Source organism: Peromyscus maniculatus, chromosome 2 (genome assembly GCF_049852395.1).
Source record: "Peromyscus maniculatus bairdii isolate BWxNUB_F1_BW_parent chromosome 2, HU_Pman_BW_mat_3.1, whole genome shotgun sequence".
In the NCBI taxonomy this organism is placed as follows: Eukaryota; Metazoa; Chordata; class Mammalia; order Rodentia; family Cricetidae; genus Peromyscus; species Peromyscus maniculatus.
In genome coordinates, this window is record NC_134853.1 from 66,743,190 (window position 1) to 66,767,304 (window position 24,115).

A 24,115-nucleotide genomic window follows, 5' to 3' on the forward strand; every position below is an offset into this window, starting at 1 on the left:
TCCTAACCAGGGCTTTCTTCTCTACAGGATGGTTATAGTAATAGCTACTTCTCAGGTTTCTCACTAATTCATTTATACCATACCAACCGCATCAGCAAATGCCAGCTGACATAAACCCAGGACCAGGTGGCTAAAGGGCAGGCCCCCTCCTTCCAAAAAGACCCCTGGAAACCTGGATACTATTTGAAAAGGAGAAAGGGAAGTATAAAGTAATGTGAACAGCTGAATCATCTAAAGCTACTGTGTTAGAGGCTGTCTAAAATAAACTGTGGACCCCGTGGAGTTTGTCAGAATGGATTAATTTTAGTTTCCCCCCTGTTTCCCAGCAGGGTGGGGGTATTGTGAGAAAGATCAGATCAGTTATAGGAAAGAGAGGAGACATATGGTCGCACATCTGAGTGTAATGTGAGTGAATTTGTGACCTAGCCACAGGGGTTCAGATTTTATCCTGGAAACAGTGGGGAGTCACTGAAGAATTTTGAGCACGGGAGTGATGTGATCATATCCAGAAATTAGAAGGATGATTTGGGCTGTTGGGCGGAAAGGAGTTGGGAAAGCATTTGAGGGTAAAAGATGGGGTATTGACGAGCAGCTAAAAATGGCCCAGGCAAACCGAGTGGGAGGTCACTGGGGGTATTCGGTTACTTCAGGAAGCAGAGCTTATAAAGTAGGGGAAGTTAGAAGAGGACATTCTGGGGTAACTGGTTAGTAGCCACAATACCGTGATGCAATGTCCAGTGATAAAGAATACATGAGCGGGCTGATGAGATGCCACCAAGCCTGATGACCTCAGTTCAATCCCTGGGGTCAATGTGGTGGAAGTTGAGAACCGACCCCAAGTTGTCCACTGCCTTCCATGCTACTCACTGTAGCACATGTGTGCCCCCCACCAAACAAACATAACTTAAATGTAAGTTTCAGCAAGGACTTGGGTGATAATATCCGAAGATGTCAAATTGGGATGCCAATAGAATGCCTTAGTGGAGCTGTTCAGTAGGCATGGATAACCAGCTCCGAGGTCCAGGAAAGATGCCCCGTGAGTTTTTGCAACTGCGTGAAAGAGAATTAAGTAAGGAAACTATATGAGCTCACTTAAGGGGAGTCAGAGGTGGCTTAAACAGTCCCAACAGACCCGCCTCCTGTCCTGGTCATCCCCACCCTCGTAGGGTCTCTAATGTCCGCCCAGTTCACGTAGTGCAACAAGACTTCAAAGAGTTCCAGGTACTAAAATCTTACTGTCTAGGTCGTCAGGGAGACTGGTGGAGTGGCGGCTGCTGTCGCCACTGCTGCTTTTTGGACGCGATTTGAAATTCCTCAGAAAGTACTCTGATTTGCTGAGCTTCGGACTGCTCAACCGTGGTTGAGAAGGGAGTCCAACTGGTTAACGTGACCCACATGATAACCCTAAGGAAGAGGGTGGGGGGCTTCCAGGAGACAGGTCACGAAGAAACAGAATGGCAGCTGCTCACTGTTTCCACACATTATATCCCAGACACAGACACATCATTTTCTCTGTATACGATTCCAAAGCATCCTCAGAAACTGCTAGATCCTGGATCTAGAGTGTTCCTGAAGGCCATGTGTTACAGGCTGTCGGGAGGCAGGAAGTGTTGGGTCCCTCCAGGGGTGCTCTTGAAGGGGACTGTGGAAGTTGAATCTTTTCCTCTTCCTCTGTTTTTCTTGTCTGGGCCAAGAAGCAAGGAGTTTCGCCCTCTTTCTGCCCTGGTGACACCTGCAAAACTGTGAGCTGAAGTAACCTTTTAACTTACATCTTCGTTACATTTATAAATGTGTGTGTGTGTGTGTGTGTGTGTGTGTGTGTGTGTGTGTGTGTGTGTGCAGGTCAGAGGACAACTTTCAGGAGGTGGTTCTCTCATTGCACCAGTGACCCCAACAAACGGAACAGAAGTAATCTCCATGGCCACGCCCAGGCGGTTCAGGCCGCACCAAATTGACAATTGTCATATATATATATTCATCTCCTTTCCAATATCGCAATTCAGCTGCTACCTCTGGAGGTCATTTTATAGGACCATTGTTCAAATACAGGTTCTCAGGGTAATGTCCCTTCATGATCTACTTAGATCTCTGTGATATAGGAATATGGCTTCTAGTAAGTCCAGTACCTTTGGATCACCTTTAAACCAATGCACTTGTCTCTCCAAGGAAATGGAAAAATAGAGAATAAAATGGAATCAAAATAAAGCATTATGTGTTTGTCACTAGTCCACAGCATCATCTATATATTTTGGGCCATGAATAATAAAATAAGACTAGACAACTTCATGATATCTGTTTGCTGATGCACTTTTTTGATTGTGAAGTTCCTTGGTCAGCTGGTCTAGCTTTTACTCACAGTGATGAGACCCTTCTTCAGTGTTCTGAAAGGACTGCTATGGAGGAGTTCCCTGTTCCAAGGATCTTTGTTCCTCTAGTGGTGTTTTAGGGCTTGTCCTGAGATTGAGCAAGCATGGATTTTTGCATTTATAAGGATTAGGTGTGGAGGTCTCTCTCCAGAGGATACCATCTACAGTGTGCAGTGTGCTGTGTGTGTGTGTGTGTGTGTGAGAGAGAGAGAGAGAGAGAGAGAGAGAGAGAGAGAGAGAGAGAGAGAGAGAGAGAGAGAGAGGGAGAGGGAGAGGGAGAGGGAGAGGGAGAGGGAGAGGGAGAGGGAGAGGGAGAGGGAGAGGGAGAGAGGGAGAGGGAGAGAGGGAGAGAGGGAGAGAATAGAGGCATTTGAAAAGTCTGATGACCTGAACTGGATCCCTGTGACCCACATAGTGGAAGGAAAGAACTAAGTCCTTCAAGTTGTTCTCTTATCTCCACATGCTCCGGAATGCTCATGCACACCCACTGCCGCCACCACATAAGTGTAAAAACTCAGTGAATAAAACAACAACAAATGACTTGGCAATTTCATGGGGGGGGGGGGGCTCCCATTTGCTGAGAAAGTGTTTCATTGATCCTAAGGGGCTTCCCCTCCTCCCCGCAGCTTAAACAACTTTGGAATCAGAAAGGGTTTTTCAAGTGGTGACATGTAATAGATCTCCAGTCCTTTTTCCCCTTAGGAATTCACAAAGTAACTTGCCTTTTGTAATCAATGGGATATGAGCTTTTTTAAATATAATGATTTTGCCAGGTCAGGGTTCTTTTTCACAAACAATAGACTCTACACTGGCTAGTTAGAGCAGAGAAAGGACTTGTGAAAAGAGATTGTTTAGCCCAGAACTGTTAGGGGAACTGGGAAATGGTCTTGAGGCTAGGCTACTATAGGAACAACACCCAAGCCTTATCACGCAGCCTGATGAGGAAATCACAGCCATTGTCAGTCAGAGCTCCATCGCCTGCCAATGTCAAAAGCTCCGCAGCACTCCTGTGGTAGGAACTCACTGCAACCACTGGGAAACCACGGCTGTTGCCCCGACCAGCCCCAAAGCTGGACACTTGTGTTCCTACCAACAGCAGAAACCAAAGCCTATGTCAACACGCTTCCTATCTATGTCAATCAAGACTAGCTAGGAGGCAGCATAATTACAAACAGCTCTCCTATTGCTTCAAACAGCACAGACACATTTCTTGCTTGTATTGTAGTTCCAGCATGGGCCAGGCTTGGATGGCGAAGTCCTGCTCACTGTGATCACTAAAGGGTCAGGCTGCAGGGAGTTCCAGCATTATTTAAGTCAGGGTCTTACTTTGAAGTAAGTAAGTAAGCCAGGCCTGGAACTTGCAGAAATTCTCCAGTCTCAGCCTCCCAAGTGGTAGGATTACAAGCGTGAACCACCACGCCCCCAACCGGACGCCACCTTCCTGACCAGAGTGCCAGGCTTGCTGTTGCTAGGCTGACAAGGAAAGCGGTTCCTGAGCCTTCACGCCCAGCACTTTGGGAGGTGAAAGCGGACGGAGTCCAAGGCCAGCTTCAGCTGCATATCGAGTGTGAGGCCAGCCTGGGCACTTGAAACATTGTCTCAAACAAACAAACAAACAAACAAACAACAAACAAAAGCAAGCACACACTGGCTTTTGCCGCCATGCATTGATCAAATCTCACAGCCATAACTAACATCAAAGGACACAGGAAATCAATCTCTCTGTGCTCTGAAGAAAAGGAACCAGAAATATTAGTCAACTGTCGTCATTTTCAATTTATTTCTGTTGTTTCCCTCCACACAGAAGTCTCACATGGGTGAAGAAGCATCCAAGCTGCCAGAGATGCTGAGAACACATGCCGTTTCTGATTTTCACCCCCTGTGGAGGTAGGGTTTGTTTTTCTTTTCTTGAGACAGGGTATCACTGTGCAGCCTTGACAGGCCTGGAACTTGTCAAGTGGACCAGACTGACCTTGAAATTACAGAGATCTGCCTGTCTCTGCCTCCAGAGCGCACCAACAGGCCCGACAAGGTTTCAGGGAGAGAGGCACAAGTGATTTTTATTTCTAAGGTAGGATTTTAAAGTTGGAATTTTTCCAGATAGGAAAGCTGTCTGAAGGGTGAAAGACATTCATGAACACTGAATATTTCTACTACTTGGCGCCACTGCAACACAGGAAGTTAGTGGAGCCATGTTCCCCAAACCACCAAGAAGGCCTATGGTCTGGGGCACAGTTCTGAGTAATTTCTTCGGATCCCTCTCACCATGCCTTCGGGCTTCCTGGGAAACGCAGACCAATGGACCTTTTTGACACCGTCCTGGAATAATGCGCTCATCTTATCCCACCCTGGCCAATGACTTTTTAACAGAAGTGCTACCCCATTTGCCCATCAGGCTAGAAACATCACGTGGGGGTTCCCAGGCCTCTGGCGGTTCAGCGTACCCCAGTCCTGATTGCTGGTAACTCACGGTTCCTTAATTAGAGAGAAACAAATCACAGCGTCTGAAACTCAGCAAGGCAACATAATTGTCTGACTCCTAGCAACCTGGGGTCAAGACTAAATCAAGTTCTCTTCTCCAAATGCAAAGCGTTCTCTGTTTCCCCCAGCGGCTCGCAGACCACCCATTCTGGATACCTCACCTTTTTAACCACGTGTCTGCAAACGCTTCAGCCAGCACAAGATCTCAGAAGCCACAACAGACCGCAGTAGAGCAATGCATTGCTGCCGCGTGAAAAGGCCTCCCAGAGCCTTACGCTGGGTTATTGCATCGCATGCATGTATGTATGCATGCATGTATGTATGTATGCATGCATGCATGTATGTATGTGTGCATGCATATGTGTGCATGTGTATGTATTTGCTGAGTGTGCATGTGTGTGCAACTTGGGTGAGTTGGTCCTTTCCTTCGGCCATGTGGGTTCTGGGTATCAAACTCTGATCGCTAGACTTGAGGGCAAGCCTCTTTACCCACTGAGCCGTCTTATTGGCCCCTCTCATGCTGGGATTAGGTGATGCCCACTGCCCTCTGTCCACCAGCTTAGTCAGTCCCTCATTTTCAGGTCTATTTTTGAGAATATTTTCATCCTAACACCTGTTATGTCCCATCCCCGCAATCAATCAGTCGATACGTATAATTTTTTTTTAAATGAAATTTTAAGTTTCTTATGTGGACAAATACTGGTGGGAAGGAACCAGAAGGAAGGATTGACTCACAGCTCCTGATACTGTCACCCACCGCCTTGCGCTGTGCAGATCCAGGCAAGCGGGATCAAGGGTGGAAGCCAAAGTTGGGTCAGCAGATAGGAGCCGGTCCAACTCTCCCCAAGTCACAGCAGAAAGTAGGGCAGGGAGAGGAGGTGCCTGGCCTCAGCACTGGGTGACCCACGTTGTAGCCCTGGGAGCACCTGGGGCCTGGAACTGTACCCAGACAGAGCCGCTCTGTGTGAAGAACAGAGAGTCCCAGAGCTGGGGCCAGTCCTTCCCCCACAGGGGCAGGGCAGGACAGAGCCACTCCATTCTGGGACAGGCAACCTTGCTTGTGCTCTGATCCCCCTTCTCCAAACCCTGCCCATCGCTGTCCCTGCTCACCCCCTCACTGCTCAGCCCTGCCCAGCTGTTACCTTCTTTCCTAGCTCCCCATGCCCCCCACCCTCGGCCCCTACCCCCCACCCCATCACAGCCTTCTGCTCCCACCGTCCCGGAGGCTGGCTCACAAGGTCACTTTCATCTCCAGTCATTTCCAATGAACCTTTTTCATCCTTATCATCTTTGTTGACTATTTGGTGCTGAGGATGCCTGTTTGAAACTGTCCTTGCCTCTCTCCAGGTGGGTACTTTCTCCGAGAACCTTTCTTCTTCCTACTAAAACAACTCTTGTTGATGGAGCACCTGCACTCTGTTGGAGGTTTACATCCCTTGTAGATGCTTCTCTCCGCCTTGTGAGACAGGTGCAGGAAACAGACGGGGAAACCAAGGCTCCAGGCAACCAAGGCGTTTTCCCAAGGCCCATAGCAACAAGTGCTGGATTTGAACCTAAGTCTGCTCCTTTGCCCTTGACTCTAGCTCACTGGCTTCCCGCCTCTCTGGCCCTCCTTAGCTCCTTCGTGGACAACGCTCTTTGCACCCACCCTCCCTCCCTTCCCTTTCCCCTCCCCCACACCCCTTCTCCCATCCGCAGCAAGCTTCTCTGCGTAGTTTCAGTGCCCATTTTTGTTTAGACAATGCTTTACCACTCACCCAGACCTCATTCCCCAAGTCCCAGATGCTATTTACTGTTGCTGCTGTCGTTATTAAGACCCGAGGTTTACAGTGTTACCATAGGGTGGGTGCGGTGCGGAACTCGTTATGTGTGTTATCTTATTAAATCCTCAGAACACTGAGAGGCAGATATTCATACACTATTTTCCTAAGACTGAGTATTAGAGAAGTTATCAATTTGCCTGAGGTCAGCAGAAGCCAAGCTTTATCTGAACCTTAAGTCATTGTTTGAAACACAGTCTTGCTATGTAGCTCAGGCTGGCCTTGAACTCACCATCCTCCTGCCTCAGACTCCCTAATTCTGAGATTACAAGCACTAGCACCAAACCAGGCTTAGTCACCGTCTTACCTTTTATTGGGAGGTGTGTTTAGCACCTCATATTTGAGATGGCTGAGTCTCAGCCTGTCTGTCCCTATTCAGCTGTGTGACCAGAGCAAATGACAGGATGTTCAAGCTGTAGCCCAAATCCTGTCTTCTCATGATGGCTATTTTAACAGTCTTATCCCCAAGTCGACAGGATTCTACAAGAATCTCCTTCCTCTCTCCTTCCCAAATCCTTGTTCACCAAGAATGAGGACCACGTATTCCGGTAAGTACCCTTCTCACTGCCCGATCCCAGTCCTTCTGCCTGAACACAGTAGGCAGCGGAGCTTTTTGTTGCTATACCTGGGTGGTTGTTAATTTGAATGGAGGGGTGCGGATGGTGGACCTATCCAAGCATGTTGGTCCTTGCTTCCACCTTGAGACAGGATCTTGGTTGTTTTTATGTTAAATATACAGGCTAGCTGGCCTACACGCTTAGGGGCGGGCGGGGGGCGGGCTAGGGGGTGGTTTCTATCTCTGCTTCCATCTTCCTGTAGGAGGGCTGGTATTACACTGTGTCAGGTTTTTTTTCTGTTGATTTGAACTTTGGTCCTCAGGGCTGCATGGCAAGAGCTTTTGGGTTGTTTTGAGACAGGATATCTTGAAGTCCAGGCTGGCCTCAAACTCACTACATAGCTGAGGCCATCCTTGAACCTCTGCTTGGCATGTCTTCCCAAATATTGGGATTACAGGTCTATTCTGTAACACCCAGGGCTCTGTGTACGCTAGACAAGTATTCCACCAACTGAGCTACATCCCCAGCCAGAAGCTGCACATGACTTTACATATCATCTAATCAAAGCTTCTCCCAGGATACCTCAGAGCCCCCAGCCACCAGAGTCCACACTCTGTCTTCCCTGAGCATGCACAGTGAGCATGCAGCTGACCTGTTGCCTCAACCCTGAGCCCTCAACTGTCAGCAAAAACTTCGGAACCTCAGCTTGACTTTCAAAATTAGGGCATGTGGCCTCACATCTTCTACAGCCCCAACTCCTCCTCAGCCCACAGAAGACCCTGTCTTTTTTTTTTTTTTTAAGATTTATTTCTTACCTATACAGTGTTCTGTCTGCATTATGTCTGCAGGCCAAAAGAGAGCGCTAGATCTCATTACAGATGGTTGTAAACCACCATGTGGCTGCTGAGAATTGAACTCAGGACCTCTGGAAGAGCAGCCAGTGCTCTTAACCACTGAGCCATCTCTCAAGGCCAGAAGGCCTTGCCTTTTCCCGCCCGTCTTTCCTCAAGCTTTGCCCTTCACAGGCAGGGGATGTTTCCTGCCTCCTCATAGTCCCCATCTTTTCCCCACTGATGAGGGTTTTCCACTAACATTGAGCCTAATGTTGTGTATGCTCAGGTGGACAAAATCAATAGTTTCTCTTTCATAAAAACTAGATGTACACTGGGCAGTGGTGGCACACGCCTTTAATCCCAGCACTCAGGAGGCAGAGGCAGGCAGATCTCTGTGAGTTCGAGACCAGCCTGGGCTACAGAGTGAGTTCCAGGACAGGTTCCAAAGCTACACAGAGAAACCCTGTCTCGAAAAACTCAAACAAACAAACAAACAAACAAACAAAACACACACAAAAAAGAAACAAAACCAAAACGAAACAAAAACTAAGTATACGGCTGGTGAGATGTCTCAGGAGGTAAAGATGTCTGTGCTAAACCTAACAACCTGAGTTCATTTCCTGGGACTCACGTGTAGAGAGGACTCTCTCAAATTGTCCTCTGACTACCACATATGCACCGTAGACTTGCACGCTCTCTCAAATAAATAAGCAATTGTTCAAAAAACACTAAGTGGGGCCTGGAGGTCTGGCTCAGCAGGTAAGAGCACTTGTTGCTCTTGCAGAGGAGCTGGTGGTTTCCAGTTCCGGGGGATCCAACACCCTGCTCTGACCTCCAAAGGCACAAGGCACACTTGTGGTCCACATACACATATTCAGGAAAGACATCCAAACACATAAAGTAAAATAACAGAAATCTTTAAGAGCTGGGTGGTGGTGGAGCACGCCTTTAATCCCAGCACTCAGGAGGCAGAGTCAGGCAGATCTCTGTGAGTTCGAGACCAGCCTGGTCTACAGAGTGATTTCCAGGACAGCCATGGCTGTTACATAGAGAAACTGTCTCAGGAAAATAAATAAGTAAGTAAATAAATAAATCTTTAAAAACCCACTTGGGTGTATGCACATAAAAAATACATGTTCACAGAGAGAATATACACATTTGACATTCATTGCCTAGATACCACACATACAGGAAAACTGACTCAAAAAAGTTCACAGGCCGCCGGGAGTGGGCTGCAGCCTTGCTGTGATGGTTTACCCTTTTGTCAACTTCACATAAGCTGGAGTTATTTGGGAAGGAACCTGGGTTGCGAACATGTTTCTTATCAGACCAGCCAGTAGACAAGTCCAGGTGGGGCATTTCCTTGATCAATGATTCATGCAGGAGGGCCCAGTCCATTGCGGGTGGTGCCACCTCTGGGCAGGTGGTCCTAGGTTATATAAGCAAGCCACAGGGAGCAAGCCAGTGAACAGCATTCCTCCACGGCTTCGGCTTGCATTCCAGCCTCCAATTCCTACCCCGGCTTCTTTCAGTGGTAAGCTGTGAGATGAAATAAACCCTCTCCTCCCAAATGGCTTTTGAGTATGGTGTTTATCACAGAACTGAAAGCTAACTAGGACACCTGGAAACCCAGCTCTTAAGAGGTTGAAGCAAGAGGATAATGAATTCAAGCCCAGGCTAGGCTTCAAAATGAGACCATGTCTAAAAAGTAATAAAGTTTTTATTGTGTTGTTTTTTTCCATAATAGGGCATGGTGACACACATACCTTGAATCTCAGCATTAGGAAGTCAGGTACAGGTGGATCTCTGTGAGTTCAAGACTGGCCTGTCCTTTATAACAAGTTCCAGGTCAGTGGCCATGATACACCCATGTTAAGATAAACCTACTCCCAATCACACAAGTATCAGACAGTGTTTTGAATCTATGACAGTGATCAGTTTTCTAGAAATCAGAAGAACATTATGTGCAAGACATGAGAAAACCAGGTAAATGTAGAAAAGGGAGAGAGAGAGAGAGAGAGAGAGAGAGAGAGAGAGAGAGAGAGAGAGAGAGAGAGAGATCCACGAGTACCCACGTTAGGGGCAGTGCCGGGCAGTGGAAGGAGGGTCGGAACTGGCTGGATGAGACATAGATGAGGAAGTCAGCGGGTAAAGGACGGGCATGGAGGACAGTGACCATCAGTTTCTTGTTGCTGCTGTAACAAGTCTGTATGAACTTAGTGGCTTTGAACAACACAGGTCTTTTCCTACCGTCTGGTGGTCTGAAATCCATCTCACTGGGCTAAAGTCAAGGTGTCAGAGAGACTGGTCTCATCTGTGGGCTTTGACAGATCCATCTGTATCCTTCCTTTCCAGCTTCTAGGGAGCTTATACTTCCTGGCTACGGACTGCTTCATCCTCAGAGCGCGTCACTCTGACTTTGCCTCCATCATTCCGGCACCTTCTTTAAGTCCCTCCTCCTCCTCCTTCACCTCCTCCCTTTTTTCCCTCAGAACCATTGCAATTCTCAGGCACGTCTGGACAATCCAGAATAATCTTTGCATCTCAAGATCCTGATCTTAATCACATCTTCAAAGTCCTTTTCTCGTATGAGGTAATAGTCACAGGTCTGGGAACTCAGACTTGGACATGTTGGGTACCATTATTCAGCCTACCACAGGAGGGTGGCCAATTATCTCACAATCTTCAAAATGCCCTCTAATGTGCATTTAGTTAGCCTGAAATTTAAGCATAGCACTCTGAGGTTCACATAAGTTAAGTCGTTTTCCATGTGTGTGTGTGCGTGCATGTGTGTGTGTGTGTGTGAGTGTGTGTGTAAGATAAGGTTTCACTATGTAGCATTGGTTGGCCTGGATCTGGTATGTAGACCAGGCTGGCCTTGACCTCACAGAGACCCATCTGTCTCTGCTTCCTGATTGCTGGGATTAAAAGCATACACAACCATGTCTTGTCTTAGGCAGACATTTTTTAAATACACCAAAAATGTTATTATTAAAGTTGTAGATCATTTTTTAAAATTGCAAGTCTGTGTCACTGCCCAGAAACGGTTGGTGTTACATTTAGTTAGCAGAAGCCTATATAGAGAAAGGAGCGTTGAGGGAGACAGAACAGTGCAGAGCTAGCTAAGAATGGGACTGTTCATATAGTTCTAATTGCACACACCATAGCAGATATTTTTTAAACAAAAGTAAAAAATTAACTTGAACTTAACTAGAAAAAGAGACAAGTAAAAATGCAATAAACGAACTCAAGTTGAATTATTTCTTCACCTCAAAAAAGCAGTCATTCCTAAAAGATCTCTCTTGAGTTTAGAAAAATGCTTTCAATTAAGAAGCTAGGGTAGGATTTTTACCATCATGTTTCAGCTTTATACACTATTAATTGACTCTGCACTGTGGAAGAAAACGCGATTAGTACCGTCCTCCTTCGGCCCTCCTCTCCTCTCCAGATCATGCTGCCAATGTTGTTTTTATTTTATCAAGATTTATAGTATTTACATTTTGTTCTACAACTGAAATTCCCGCAGTTGAATCTGAACCTCCATGGAATTCATGTCACCAGCAGTCCCTTTCCTACGGCTCCCCTCTCCTCCAGTCGTGGTTTTGATTAATTTCTTGGCTGACTGGATTTTGTCTTTTAAAAAACAAAAACAAAACCCACAAGGTTTTATGTATCCCAGGCTGGCCTCAAACCACTCTGGAGCTGAGGATGACCTTGAACTCTTGATCCTCCTGAGTGCTGGGACACCAGGCCTGTATCTCCAGGCCTTGCTTTAAGCAATGCAGGGGACTGAATCCAGGGTTTCGCTCATGCCAGGCCAACACTTTACCTACTGAGCCACATTCCTGGCCCTGAGTTGCCAGGGGTTTGTTTTTCTAGAAAGGTTCCTGAGTTCTCAGCCCACCCCCGGATTCATGATTAACCCTGTCGCTTACGCTTGCGTTCACTCTGAAACCTCCCTCCAGAGATGCCGCTTACCTCGTAAAGCGCTGGCCTGGAGCATTGCCAGGCTGTCCAGAGCCACACGTCCTAAGGTCAGCTACTCTGCTGTGTGGTGTCATCTTCAAGACGGACATCCGGTTCTCCATCGGGGGATTTTCCCGTGTGTTGACCCTGGAGCATCTTCTGCCCTTCAATCTTCGGAGCCTCCACTTGTCCTAAGGATGCTCCCGGCTGTGCTCACTGTGGGGTTGGTTCTCTCGCCTGCCTGGTGCTTTCCCGGCCTCATCTTTTCCTACCAGCTGACTCCACAGCCCAAGCCTTTCCTCCACATCACTTTCAGCCACTGTTTCTGGTTTATTTGCTTCGTCTACAACACTGCTGTTTGGGTCCTCTATTATTTCCCTCTGTCCTCTACTCTCTCTACTCGCCTCATTCTGCCTTACCATCTTGTCCTTGGGTCCTTTGTCCTATCGATATTATGTATTAGTAAGACCTACAACAGGAAGAACTTGTGGGAAATCGGCTTTTATTCCTTTGTTTATGTTTTCTTCTAGATTGGCGTGAGTGCGTGTGAGCACTCGGGTGTGTAATTGTGTGTATGTTATGCTCCAGATTCCTTCCCACGCTCTCACTTTCCTTCCTGCCTGTGTTTTGCTCAGGGTCTTTGCACCCAAAGGCCATCCTTTTCTTTTTCTCCTACTGCTACCGGCCATGGCTCATGTTTAATAAACTCCTCCTTTGCATTGTAGGTCCCTTCATCCCAATTAATTTATCTTCCCCTAAGGAACAGCTGTTGCTGTGGGCCTGCCATGCCTCCTAATGCTGTGGCTTGACGGTGGTCCGGCTGGGACTACCAGTCTCCCTTGCTGGCGCTTAAGTATCCATCCTCCCAGGGCCCTTAGACATCCGCTCCAATTGAAGGGGAGCATATTCCATTCTTACAGCCTTATAGCTCAAGCCCCTGGAACAGCAGTCCATCCCATGGAAGAGGCCATATTCTTCTTGTCTCTGTGGAGGTGTCACAGAGGGTCATGGGGCTTCTTTTATCAGGCCCTACTGTAGTCAAGGCCATGGTGTCATCCAGGTACAGGTTGCTGTCAAGGGCCATGTCTGGGTCTGTGGCCCTATAGGGACCACGGTCTTGATGGATGTATGTGGTTCCTGTTGCCACCAAGGGCTGTATGGATGCCCAGAGTCAGGTCAGCCACCTGAGTCCATGTTGGGGTCCAAGGGCCATGATGCAGCCGGGGCCATGCTGATCTGAGTGGCCTGCCCTGCTACCCAATGCTATGGTGACATCTGGGCCAGAGCTGCAGCTGAGGGCCATGTCTGGGTCCGTGGTCCTACTGCAGTGAGGGTCTGTGTTGATGTCCAAGGCTCCTGTTACCATTGAAAGCCATGTGGACGCCCAAGGTCTGGTGCCATGTTCTTGTCCGAAGGCCACACTACCTCTGGGGCCCTGCCTATCTGAGCAGCCTGCACTACCACGTAGGATAACGGTGATATCTTGACCTGGCTGCTGCTGAGGACCATGGCTGGGGTCTGTGCTGAAGTCCAAGTCTTACATTGCCACCAAAGGTTGCACAGAGGCACAGGGTTGGGGCCGCAACCTGAGGCCTTGGTGATGTCTGGGGGTCATGCCGTCACCAGAGCAATCCTAATCTGAGTGGCCCATGCTTCTATCCAGAGCCAGGATGTCATTCGGGCCCAAACTGCTTCCAAGGACTGTGTCAGGTGGGGTCTGTGGCCCCCATTGCAGTCTGTGGCCCATGTCACCCCAGGGGACCAAAGGAGCCACGTGTGATGAGATCTGGGGGCCATCCTGAGTTGCCCCTGCCCTTTGCTAGCCCAGGGAAAGCTGGTCCTGCCTCTTGCTGGACACTGCAGCAAGAAAGCTGGCCCCAACCCCCATGGGAGAGCTGACCCCTGCTCTTGGGAGAGATGGCCCCACCCCTGACCAAGCAAGGGAGAACTGACCTTCATGGCATGGGCATTGGGGAGCTGAGTCTGACCCCTCGCCTGAGGCAGGCGACCCCAGTGTCCTGGACTGACCAGCTCAGCTACCACCCAGGCCCACAGTTGAGCCTTGGGTTGGCCACCCTAACGTCTACCCCATCTAGGACCTGCTGGAGCTCGCGAAGGGACTGGTCCTGCTGAATGATACCGGCAGGATCTCCCTGATTTGAGGCGGCCTCCAGATATCCCAGAGGAGCTCTAATGAGGACCCAGTGACGATGGTGCATCAGACACCAGAGGCCTCGAACCAGACCAGTGACTCACTGCAATGAACATTTGCTAGTAAAGCTGACTGGACAAAGGATCCACTGTGACACACCGCAGCTCCCAGTGCCAGCAGATGAATGAAGAGAGGTTGGAGAGGCGGGAAAGATGAAGAAAAGAGGTGTTTTGTTTTATTCTTGTTTTTGTTTGTTTACTTTGATTTGTTATTTTGTTTGATTTTTTTGCACTGCCTGGGTGAGAGGAGGATATGGGGGACCGGGAGGTGAGCAGAATTAGGGTGCACGATGTGGAATCCCAAGAATCAATAAAGAAATGATGTTTGTTGGTTTTTTTAAGTTCCCTCATCACCATGGCCTGACTTTCCCTCTGCCTACGTGCTCACCTGCAGGGCCACGGTAGTATGAATTCTCGTTTGCCAGTTCACCTTTCCTGAATGCTTCACTGCACTCAAATCTTGTGTTACTTTTGGGGGAGGGGATTGTCATTATTTAAGGATTCTTCTAAATTCCTTTGATTGTGTCCTGTTTCGGTTTTCGTTCATTTTCTTAGTGGGGCTGGGGTGGAAGGATTCTATGATGGCTTCACTGTTGTCCCATCCTGGCCTTGCTTTGTCCATCTCTCTCTTCCCAAACAAACGCCTTTCCTCTGGCCAACGTTAGCGGCTCCTTAAAAACTGTCCCCATGCTCTCTCTACTGTGTGCGCTTTGCTCCTATGGGACACACTCCTGTAGAGAGAGAAACTCTCTGCCGGATGGGGTAGGGACACATTGGAAAGCCTCATTCCATGTTTCTCCTTCCATCCTCCGCCCCTCCCAGGAGGCATCTCTGCTGCTATATTCTCATGACGTCCCTGTCCTAATAAGGCCCAAGGTGTCCCTGTCGTCTTTCTACAGCCACAGGAAAGGCCTCCACTGGGGCCACACCAGACAAGCCACAGACTATCATACCACACAGAAGTACCCTGTACACCACGTCCCCTAACACACAACGCTGCGTGTTTGCACACCAGCACCAGTTTGCACACCAGCACCACAGTTTGCATGCAATTCCACAGTTGCATTTGCTGTTGTACCTGTCCAGACGTCTGGCTTCTCTCTGGGGCCATCGCCTGAATCTCCTGAGAACCTGCCCTGCCCCCTGGTGGCCACTCCCCTGGAAGTACTCTAGCTACCTCCTTGGCCTGCTGTCTAGTCAAAGAAGTCTCTCTGGCCTAGAACAGCCTCCCTCTCAAAGAAACCTGTTAGGTGAGGACCCCTAAGATGTCCTCCACACCAGTCCGTCCACTCAGATTGGTATGCGGCCGTGGCAGATAGAGTGGCCAACTGTTCCACTTTGCTTGGGATGGGGTTTCCAAGATTTGAGATATTCAGTACCCAAACCGGGAAAGCTCCAGGCAAACCAGGACCGGGTGGAGATCTTATTCCTTTGACACACTATGTCTTCAGATCGGGCTCCTCAGCCAGGACCTGTCAGACCTACTCCTTCAGACTAGCCCTTTAAATCACAATCTCCTGGGATGCAGGGACCAGAGTAGTCCCCTCCCTGCAAGCTGGTCCTGTTACCCAGGCCTCTCAGGCTGTTCACTCTCAGGTTAGTGCTCCCCCTCCCCCTCACCCCACCCCCACCCCCAGTGGCATTACCAGATAAGGTCCCCCCTGCTGCTCTCCTCAGACCAACCTACCTCCCTTTTCACCTCTGAGGAGAGTCGGAAGAAGAGGGAAATACACCCCAGTCCTGCCTGCCTACAGGACTCTATGTGGAAGCTTCTAAAGGTCAGGCGCTCTTGACTGTGGATACAGTGGGCACGTAGGACTAATGATACAGATACGCAGGTGCAGAACATACCACTGGAGTTCAGAGCCAAGCACCCATTCTCTCTCTCCTTGTGACAATGAACTTCCTGAATCTCACCCTCCAGAGGGAGTAAGCCCCCTGCTGTTGACAGTTCTCAGGGCTGGGGGCTGTCCGGAAGGAGTCGTGCCTAATAGCTACCTCTACCCTGGCTAGCGGCTGGGAATGCAGACACACAGGGTCTCCATGCTCATGGCCACTAGCCTCAGAACAGGAATGAAGAGCAGGCAGGTGGCCGAGAGGGGGCAGCAGAATCTAGGACAGACCCTGGCTCAGACCAGGGAGGAGCAAAGGCCACAGCCTGGGGTCTGGATGTGGGGCAGGAACCCAGAATGAGGGAGGCAAAGGAAGAGGAGCTGAGTCTGGGAAAAGGGACCCAGACTGGGATGGACATAGGGATAGAGATGGTTGTAGAGAAAGACACATATACACAGAGACAAGGATGGAGAGACAGAGACAGACCAGATGGGGTTAGAGACACAGGGGGATGGGGAGAAAGACAGAGAAAGAGAGGGACCAGGCAGAGAGATACTAAGAAAAGGAAGGAGTCAGAGGGCAAGAGATGGATAAAGAGGGAAAACAACCCAAAAGACAGAGGAGGAAAGAGAGAGACGCACAGAGATGCAAAGACTGGGGACCAGAGGAAGAGAGAAGGCTCAGTGGTTAAGAGTGTGTACTGCTCTTCCAGAGGAACCTGAGTTCACTTCCCAGCACCCATGCCAGGCAGCTCATAACCGCCTGTCACTCCAGTTCCAGGGGATCTGGGACCAGGCCAAAGACTTATCCAGAGACAGGAGGATGGAGAGACCCAAATATAGAGACAAGAGTCAGGTCAGAGAGGAGAGGGGTAAAGCACAGGACAGCCACACTGAGAGGAGAGATCCTGCGGCCAGGTTGTTCATAGATCAAGATAGAGGGTACCCCATTCCCAGTGCAGTTTGGGGGAGCAAACAGAACCAATGAACTGGAAGACTGGTCTACTAGGCTGCTGCTGCTACACAGGCTGCAGATGTGGCCCCCAGCTTTCCTGGCGCCCCCCAAAACGTTCTGATTCTGAGTTCCGTTCCAGCTCCAAGAACTGGTGCCTATACTCACCCCAGGCTCTCCAGAACTACCCTTGCAGCGGGCTGTGGAGAGATGGCGCTGGAGGGAGGCAGCAGGCACCAGCAGCCGCCACCCTCCAGAGTGAATGCTCTCTGAGGTTAAGGGGTGAGGGCTTGCAAGGAGGGGGAGCCACCCCCAGAGTCAATGACACTGACCAGAAGGGCTCAGAACAAGGCTGATCCCTTGGGGTTGGGGGCAGGGAGATACCCCAGCTCTCCCCTCCATAAGCCTCCAAGGCTTCAGCAGGCCCCCTCCCCTTTGCTCTGCCCCCTCCTTTCCAGGCCCAACATAATTGCTTTCCCATGTTGCTAATGGAGGCCAGATTGCTGATGCCCAAGCTTTGGGTGGGCTGTGGGTGGGTCAGGGCTGACCAAGGCTCTCAAGTCAGAAAGGCAGCAGAAGCCAGAGACCCTCTGACTTCAGCCCACCCACCTTAAAGATAGGCAAGGGGCAAGGTTCTAACCCACTGCAGGACTATTGATGTTCTTGGCAAGACAGCTGGTAACCCCTGATCTCTACGTAACCCCGCTGGACCTAGAATGCAGGCTCCAGCCTGAGCCACACCTCGCCGAGCCCAAACCAACAGGCAGAATTGGGAGTTCAGGGTACAGATGCAGGTTCACAGCTACTTCTTAGGATGTCCTCTCTGGGAGTCTCTTTCTGTGCCCAAGGAGGCACAGTCCCCATTGTTTGAAAAGCCACAGGTTCGCCGGGCATAGTGGCACACGCCTTTATTCCCAGCATTCGGGAGGCAGAGACAGGTGAATCTCTGTGAGTTTGAGGCCAGCCTGGTCTACATAAGTGAGTTCTAGAGCATCCAGAGCTGCATAGTGAGGTCCTGTCTTGAAAACAAACAGGAAAGCCACAGGTTGCCCTGTGTTGGGTCTTTTCCATCCACAAGTCTCTACCTGAAGCATTCTCTCTCTCCCAGCCTGGGGGATGGCCAACCTCCTTCACTCTGTAGACCCTCCACTGGGACTAACTCAGTCTGTATCTTGTCTGGGCCTGATGCACCAATGCTCTAGGTCTGTGAACTCTCTCCCAAGGCACAGTCCCATGTGGGCCTGCAAAGGCCAGTGTAAAGTGCCTGGTCTAGGAGAAAGGGCTGTGGTGCCCAGGGGGAGTTCTTGGTGGTATCGAGCACCTGCTATGGGGAGTGTGGACCAGAGCAGACACTCTGGTGTGTGTGGCTTTGATGACACCCCACTTTTCTCTAAGCACACAGAACAGCCTGGCTTCCAGGCTAGGACTCTGGCCTCTCCCCACCCTACCTCAGAAGTCTGTTGACTTGACTCTAGCCCCGGGTATTTCCAGCAAAGGAGCTTTGGTAAGGTGGCTTCTATGAGAGAAATCGGGCCTCTTGCTACATAGCCCTGGCTGGCTGGAACTCACTATGTAGACCAGGCTAACCTCAAACTCACAGAGATCTTCTTGCCTCTGCCTCCTGGGTGCTGGGATTAGAAGAATGTGCCACCACATCTGGCTGAAATTGGACCTTGAACACATATGGGACAACCAGGAGAAGTCAGAGGAAACTTAAGACCTGTTTAGGGACTTTAAAAGCCCAGATCCCCCTAAATTCACCCTAAATACTATATATTCTTTATAATACTATAAGGAATCTCTGCCTTCAGGCTGCCTTCCTGCTTGGCCAGGCCTGGGACACTGTGTTCTGAACCTCTGTGGCCTGGCTGAATACCTGCTGGTCCATCTGGACTAGGCCTCCCGCTTGGGCCCTCCTAGAAGGTAGCTCTGGGGGTGATTCATAAAGAGCTGGCCAGAACTTCAGCGGCTTCTCCGAGTGACTGGTGCCCCACACGGGTCCATCTCCCACAAGTCTGCCCTTGGCTGCAGGGAAGCCCAACCCTTGAGGAAGAGCCCATCATCCGGAATGAACCGCGGTGTGGAGGCTGAGCCTTTGCCCACCTCCCCCAGCCTGGTTTCTCTCTTCTTCCATGCCTGCAGGGCAGAGGTCCTCAGAAGAGGAGTTCCCTCCCAAAGTGGTTCCGTTCCAAGGTCTCATGAAATGGTGACGTTTAATGAGAACTCCCTACCCCCCCCCCCCCCCCCGTATATACATCTATAAAAAATTCAAATACAGCAAGTTACCATTGAGTCAGACTAGAAGGGACCGACAGGACATTAAATACTGGGGGCAGGAAGGGTCGATGGAGAATCGTACAAAACAGGGGCAGAGGTGGAGGGACTGAAAAGTGTGGGCACCGGGGGGAGGGGGATGGCTGGGCCCCCCCAGTGTCAGGAGCTTATAATCTGATGGTGGCAACAGAGACCCTGGGACAGACAGGAGGCTGGGGCAGGAGGAGAAAACTGTGGCTATGGGGGGCTCCCCTCAGGTCCCCCAAGGGCTCCTGGGAGTCGCTGGCGTTGGAGGGTCCAGCCCCAGGGGGGTAGGATGAGAGGGGTCTTTGGTGGGTGGGTTAGCTGCATGGTCCTCCCTGGATAGAAAGGAGGGCCGGCTTGGTGTGGTGGGGGATAGGGGGCGGCAGGCCCGGGCCTGCCGGGGTCTCTACAAATTGTGTCTGAAGAGAATGCAGAAGGTCCTCCTGCCCGTGTGCAAAATAGAAACCGGGGTCTGCAGGCCCAGCTCCGGCCTCCTGCTCCTCTGCAGGTGCTCTGGCGTGTCCTCATGGGATGCCCGGCTCTGGGGAGATAGGCGGAGGAGGTGGGGCTGTGAGGGTGGAGGCTGGGGTGGAGGTTCCTAGGGTCCTCCCTCCCCTTGCTGCCCGGCCTCACTCAACCTACCAGATCAGGAGATTGCTGGCTGTGGCAGCAGCGGCAGCCAGGGCCAGAGTGACAGGGACACCGGTCACGAAGGGTGTCGAGGGTCCTCCGCCGCTGCCCAGCTCTCCGGGGTCACAGATCTTCGTGGTGGGTGGGGGTGCCAGTGAGCTGGTGGTGCTGGTCGTGGTCTCTGGGGAGCATGGGGGAAACTCAGGGCAGGGCCAGGACTGAGTCCCACCCAGAGCTGGGGTTTCATGAGGCACGCCGTTCCTGCTTCCTGATCGGATTACTGTGACCTCTCCCATCCTGCTCCCCAGGGCTCACAGGTGACCCCTGCACCCGGCCATCCCTACCAAGGACATCTAGAGAACGAGAACCAGGAAGGCAGGTGTTGGGCAGATGGGTGGGGCTGTGACAAGTCAGAGAGAGTGAGTCACAGAGACCCTGCTACTGTTCTCTGGAGGGAGTACACACAGGAGCCAGGGCAGGGGGCAGGCAGGCTCACCGGGGGCCTGGGCTTCCGTGGTGAGATGGCGTGGTTCCTCCGTCCAGGGTGTGGCGTGGGCAGCCACGCTCCAGTCACTCCACGTCCCAATCTCGTTGTCCTTGGCTGCCACCTGGATGATGTACTCCTTCCCAGCATAGGCATCCGTGATGGTGTGTGCTGTGCCATCCGACAGCTCCACCTGCAAGGCCAGTCGCGGAACGGGGTGAGAAGGGACACCTTGGGGATCACAGGCGAGGTGACCTCCAAGGGGAGCAAAGATGCATCTTAGGAGAGCGACATGAATGTACCCCTGGAGGGAGTGAGGGCTTCCTGTGGGGAGAGAGGCCACAAGGAGCGACCTTCGCTTTTTATGGGAGAGTAAGGCCGTCAGGAAGAAGACCTAGAGGAGCGGCCTCAGGCATGAAGGAGGCTGGGATGCTCCCAGAGTGACTCTGCTCAGTAGCCATGATGCTGTTGTCCAAGACGCTGCCGTGCCAAGGGGAAGACTAATGGAGAGCAGCGTGGTGGGAGGGTACCTCCTTCTCAGGGAGCCACGGAGGAAAGGCCACAAGCACCGACGCTGGAGAGCTGCCCAAGATAAAAGTTTGGCTACGTCTCTTGCTAACTTGGAGACCAAGCTGCTTAGCCTCCATGGGCTTTGGGTCCCTATCTATAAACTGCTTTTAGTGACAGTATCTGCCTTAGAGCTACGAGGAAGACTAAGCTATGAGGAGAGTACCAATCAGACCTCAGCCGACATTGTCACTGTGGGTTTCAGCCCAGAGCCAGTGTACCCTCCACCTAGCCCCAGCAGGGCCCTCTCCCAGAAAGGCTTCCATGTGGTATCACTCTGCCTGAAGTAGGAAGGGGTGAGGACAGTCCCCAGGGTGACGGGACTGCCGCTCCGTTTCCTCCTGGAGGAATGGCGTCACCACCACTCCACACCCCCCGCCCCGTTTGCTGGCCTCATCCTTCTGGTCTCCCCTCCATTCTCCAGGGCGGCCTGCCTGTCCGGCGCCCCTCCCAGACCCAGGCTGGGCTCTGGTTCATCTCAGCGGCACCCGCCGCCTCATTAAGCCTCCTCGTAAACAGGGGCAGCCGGCGGGGGTGAAGGGGGGGGGCGCTCTGGGCCATGTCTGGCTTTAGGGCCTTTTTGGTTCCCGTTTCAGTCTTCACCACAGAAAAGTAAGGTCTAGGCCACCTGACCTGCTGGTCTGTGATACGCTTGCATGCGTGTGTGTGTGTGTGTGTGTGTGTGTGTGTGTGTGTGTGTGTACCCATCCATGTGTCCATGTGCTGTCAGGCCCATGTAGAGCAGGAAGCCTCTCTAAGTCCTGCTGTGTCTGTGGTCCTGATGCTGGAGCCCCAGGTAAAGGTCAGGGTCATGCTGAAATACACTTGCACCCAGACCCTGGCCCAGTCAATCCTATTCCCAAGCTCTACAATATGGGTGGGCACCAAAAGCCTTCCTCTCACGGAGGTGAGGCTCCAGTCCCAACTCCGGATCTCCCTCTCCTCTGTCTATAAAGATTCCCTCTGGCTGATTAGCTCATTTCTCCCTCCTTCTTGGCCTACAGAACTCCACATGTCTTTCCCCGAAGACAAAGGAGAGAGCCCAGGGGAGTGGATCACTGGGGGACTCAAGACACTGTGCTTCTCGCCAATGATCCCTGGGCAGCGACAATCCTAGGCCTGGACCCTCCTTGCCAGGTTGTCGCTAATCCTTCAGAGAAGAGCTCTTCAATGAGCAGATGCTCTCACTGGCACCCACTGGCCTGGAAGCCCTCTACCCAGTCAGCTGCGGATGTCAGACACTGAGTCAGGACGAGTCAGGGCCAGAGCAGGTGACAAGGGCACCCACGCTGGGCTCCGGTCCTTGCCTGACCGTTGTCCATGCTGAGACAGCTTCTGCCGTACCACCTGGGCCCTATTCTTACAAATTCCTAGTCTACATTTCCCCTGAAAATCCAAGTGACGTTTTCCTCTGCTCCCCTCTTGCAGCCTACACCTGTTACTCTCCGAGGTCCAGGACAGGGAAGATATTCTATACAAAATTCAAGATGAAAAGAGCCACAAATCTAACCTGTCCCAGCGCCTATGAGACATGGGATAAGGAACAACGTACCACTGGGCATGCGTGTTCTCAGGGTAGAGGTGAGTCCTGCCCATAGTATAGGGGCCCATGGACGCTCCTTGGCATATTGGTCCCTGCTGGGAGCCGTGTGTGTGCGTGTGTGTGTGTGTGTGTGTGTGTGTGTGTGTGTGTGTGTGTGCGTGTTCCCGTGTGTGTGTGTGTGTGTGTGTGTGTGTGTGTGTGTGTGTGTGTGGTGGGCAGTATGCCAGGTCCACTGCAAGGCGTGTGCGCTGCGACGCGCAGATCGCCTGCCTGTAGCTCGTTAGCGGGGGAGGGGGCCAGTGAAACCAGACCCTGGTTATTAGCAATGCATTAGGCGCGGGCAGCTGGCCAGGCGGGAGGGACTCCGGACTCTGTCAGGGAACACGTGAGTGAGAGTGTGAGTAGCCTTTGTGGGGACCAGGCCTACAACCAGGACAGGCACCTAGGAATCATATTACATGCTTTAAAGGCCAGACGGGAGAAGGGCCGGAGGAGATGGCACTGGAGCCCGGTGGGGGTTCAAGCTGACCCCCAGTAGACAGACTGGCTTGCCTCATGGAACACTCCCAACTCTAGTCCTAGCCCAGAGCTCAAGGGCCACCCAGAGTGCCCACAGCCTAAGAGGCCCTGGGCTCTCAATATGAGAATACCCAGAAGTCTTCAAATCCCTGGCTGTTTCCTAGAGCTCTCCATCATAGCTCGATCAATAGCCAGACCATAGCCTCACCCCACACTGACCCTTGTCCACTGTTTGGTTCCCAGTGACCTTTAAACTAGGCCTAACTTCGGAGCCTGAATAGTCGTTAGGCTCTAAACTCACCCCCTAGACCAAACTTGACCGACGACATGTCTGGTCCTAACCCTTTGGGCCCATCTGCAAACCTTGGAGGGGTGGGACCATGCTGTTCTTTGGGTCCATCACGGGCCCAGTGTGTAATGGGAGGCACCTGACCAGGGCTGACAGTCAAGATTAGGAGCAGGGATCGTTAGGAATAGGACAGGAAACCCTTCACCTCCCACCCAGCACGTCCCCCACTACCCTTGAAGCCATGTTCCGATGAGGATGCCTCCCTCAGCTCCACTCATCTTCCCAAGCCTCTGCCACTGGGTCCCCTTCTGGTGGTGACACTACCTGGGGCACAGTTTCCTCTCTCACAGTACCTCACACCCAGGCATCAGGATCTGGGCAGGGCAGGGCACTCACATGCTGCCACTGGTCCAGGATGAGAGGCCGGTAGCGCAGGAAGAACTTGAGAGGGAAGGACTCGGGGTCAGGCCAGGTTGAGGGCGTCTGCCATGTCACCTCCAGTCGACGAGGGTTGCTGGGCACCGGCCGAGCTACCACGTTTTCTGGAGGATCAGGCTTCACTATTGAGGAGACATTTGCTTCATTAGCGTGCTGATCTCTGGGAAGAATCACACCCTGTCAACCCCAGCCACGGATCAGCCATCTCTGTTGGCCAACAGTTGACGACCACAACTACCGTCTCTTGCCCGTGGTCAGCTCTGGCAACTACAATGAACCACCACCTAACGAGTCACCAGCTCTGACCTCCCCATCGTCACCCTTGGCCG

At 51.4% G+C, this 24,115-nt stretch overlaps 1 protein-coding gene across 6 annotated transcripts in view; it reads right to left on the reverse strand.

Moving 5' to 3' along the window:
• Positions 1–19,214: 19,214 nt before the first annotated feature.
• Cntfr (ciliary neurotrophic factor receptor) overlaps positions 19,215–24,115 on the reverse strand; it is a 39,894-nt gene continuing 34,993 nt past the window's right edge. For all 6 annotated transcript variants that reach the window (XM_042271009.2, XM_042271010.2, XM_016004552.2 and 3 more), the window contains 4 exons: positions 23,745–23,908; positions 20,443–20,623; positions 19,959–20,127; positions 19,215–19,857 (listed from right to left, as the gene is read on the reverse strand). In XM_042271009.2, the coding sequence (XP_042126943.1) occupies position 19,857; positions 19,959–20,127; positions 20,443–20,623; positions 23,745–23,908 (515 nt within the window). In that variant the 3' untranslated portion in view covers positions 19,215–19,856. The remainder of the gene's footprint in view (positions 19,858–19,958; positions 20,128–20,442; positions 20,624–23,744; positions 23,909–24,115) is intronic.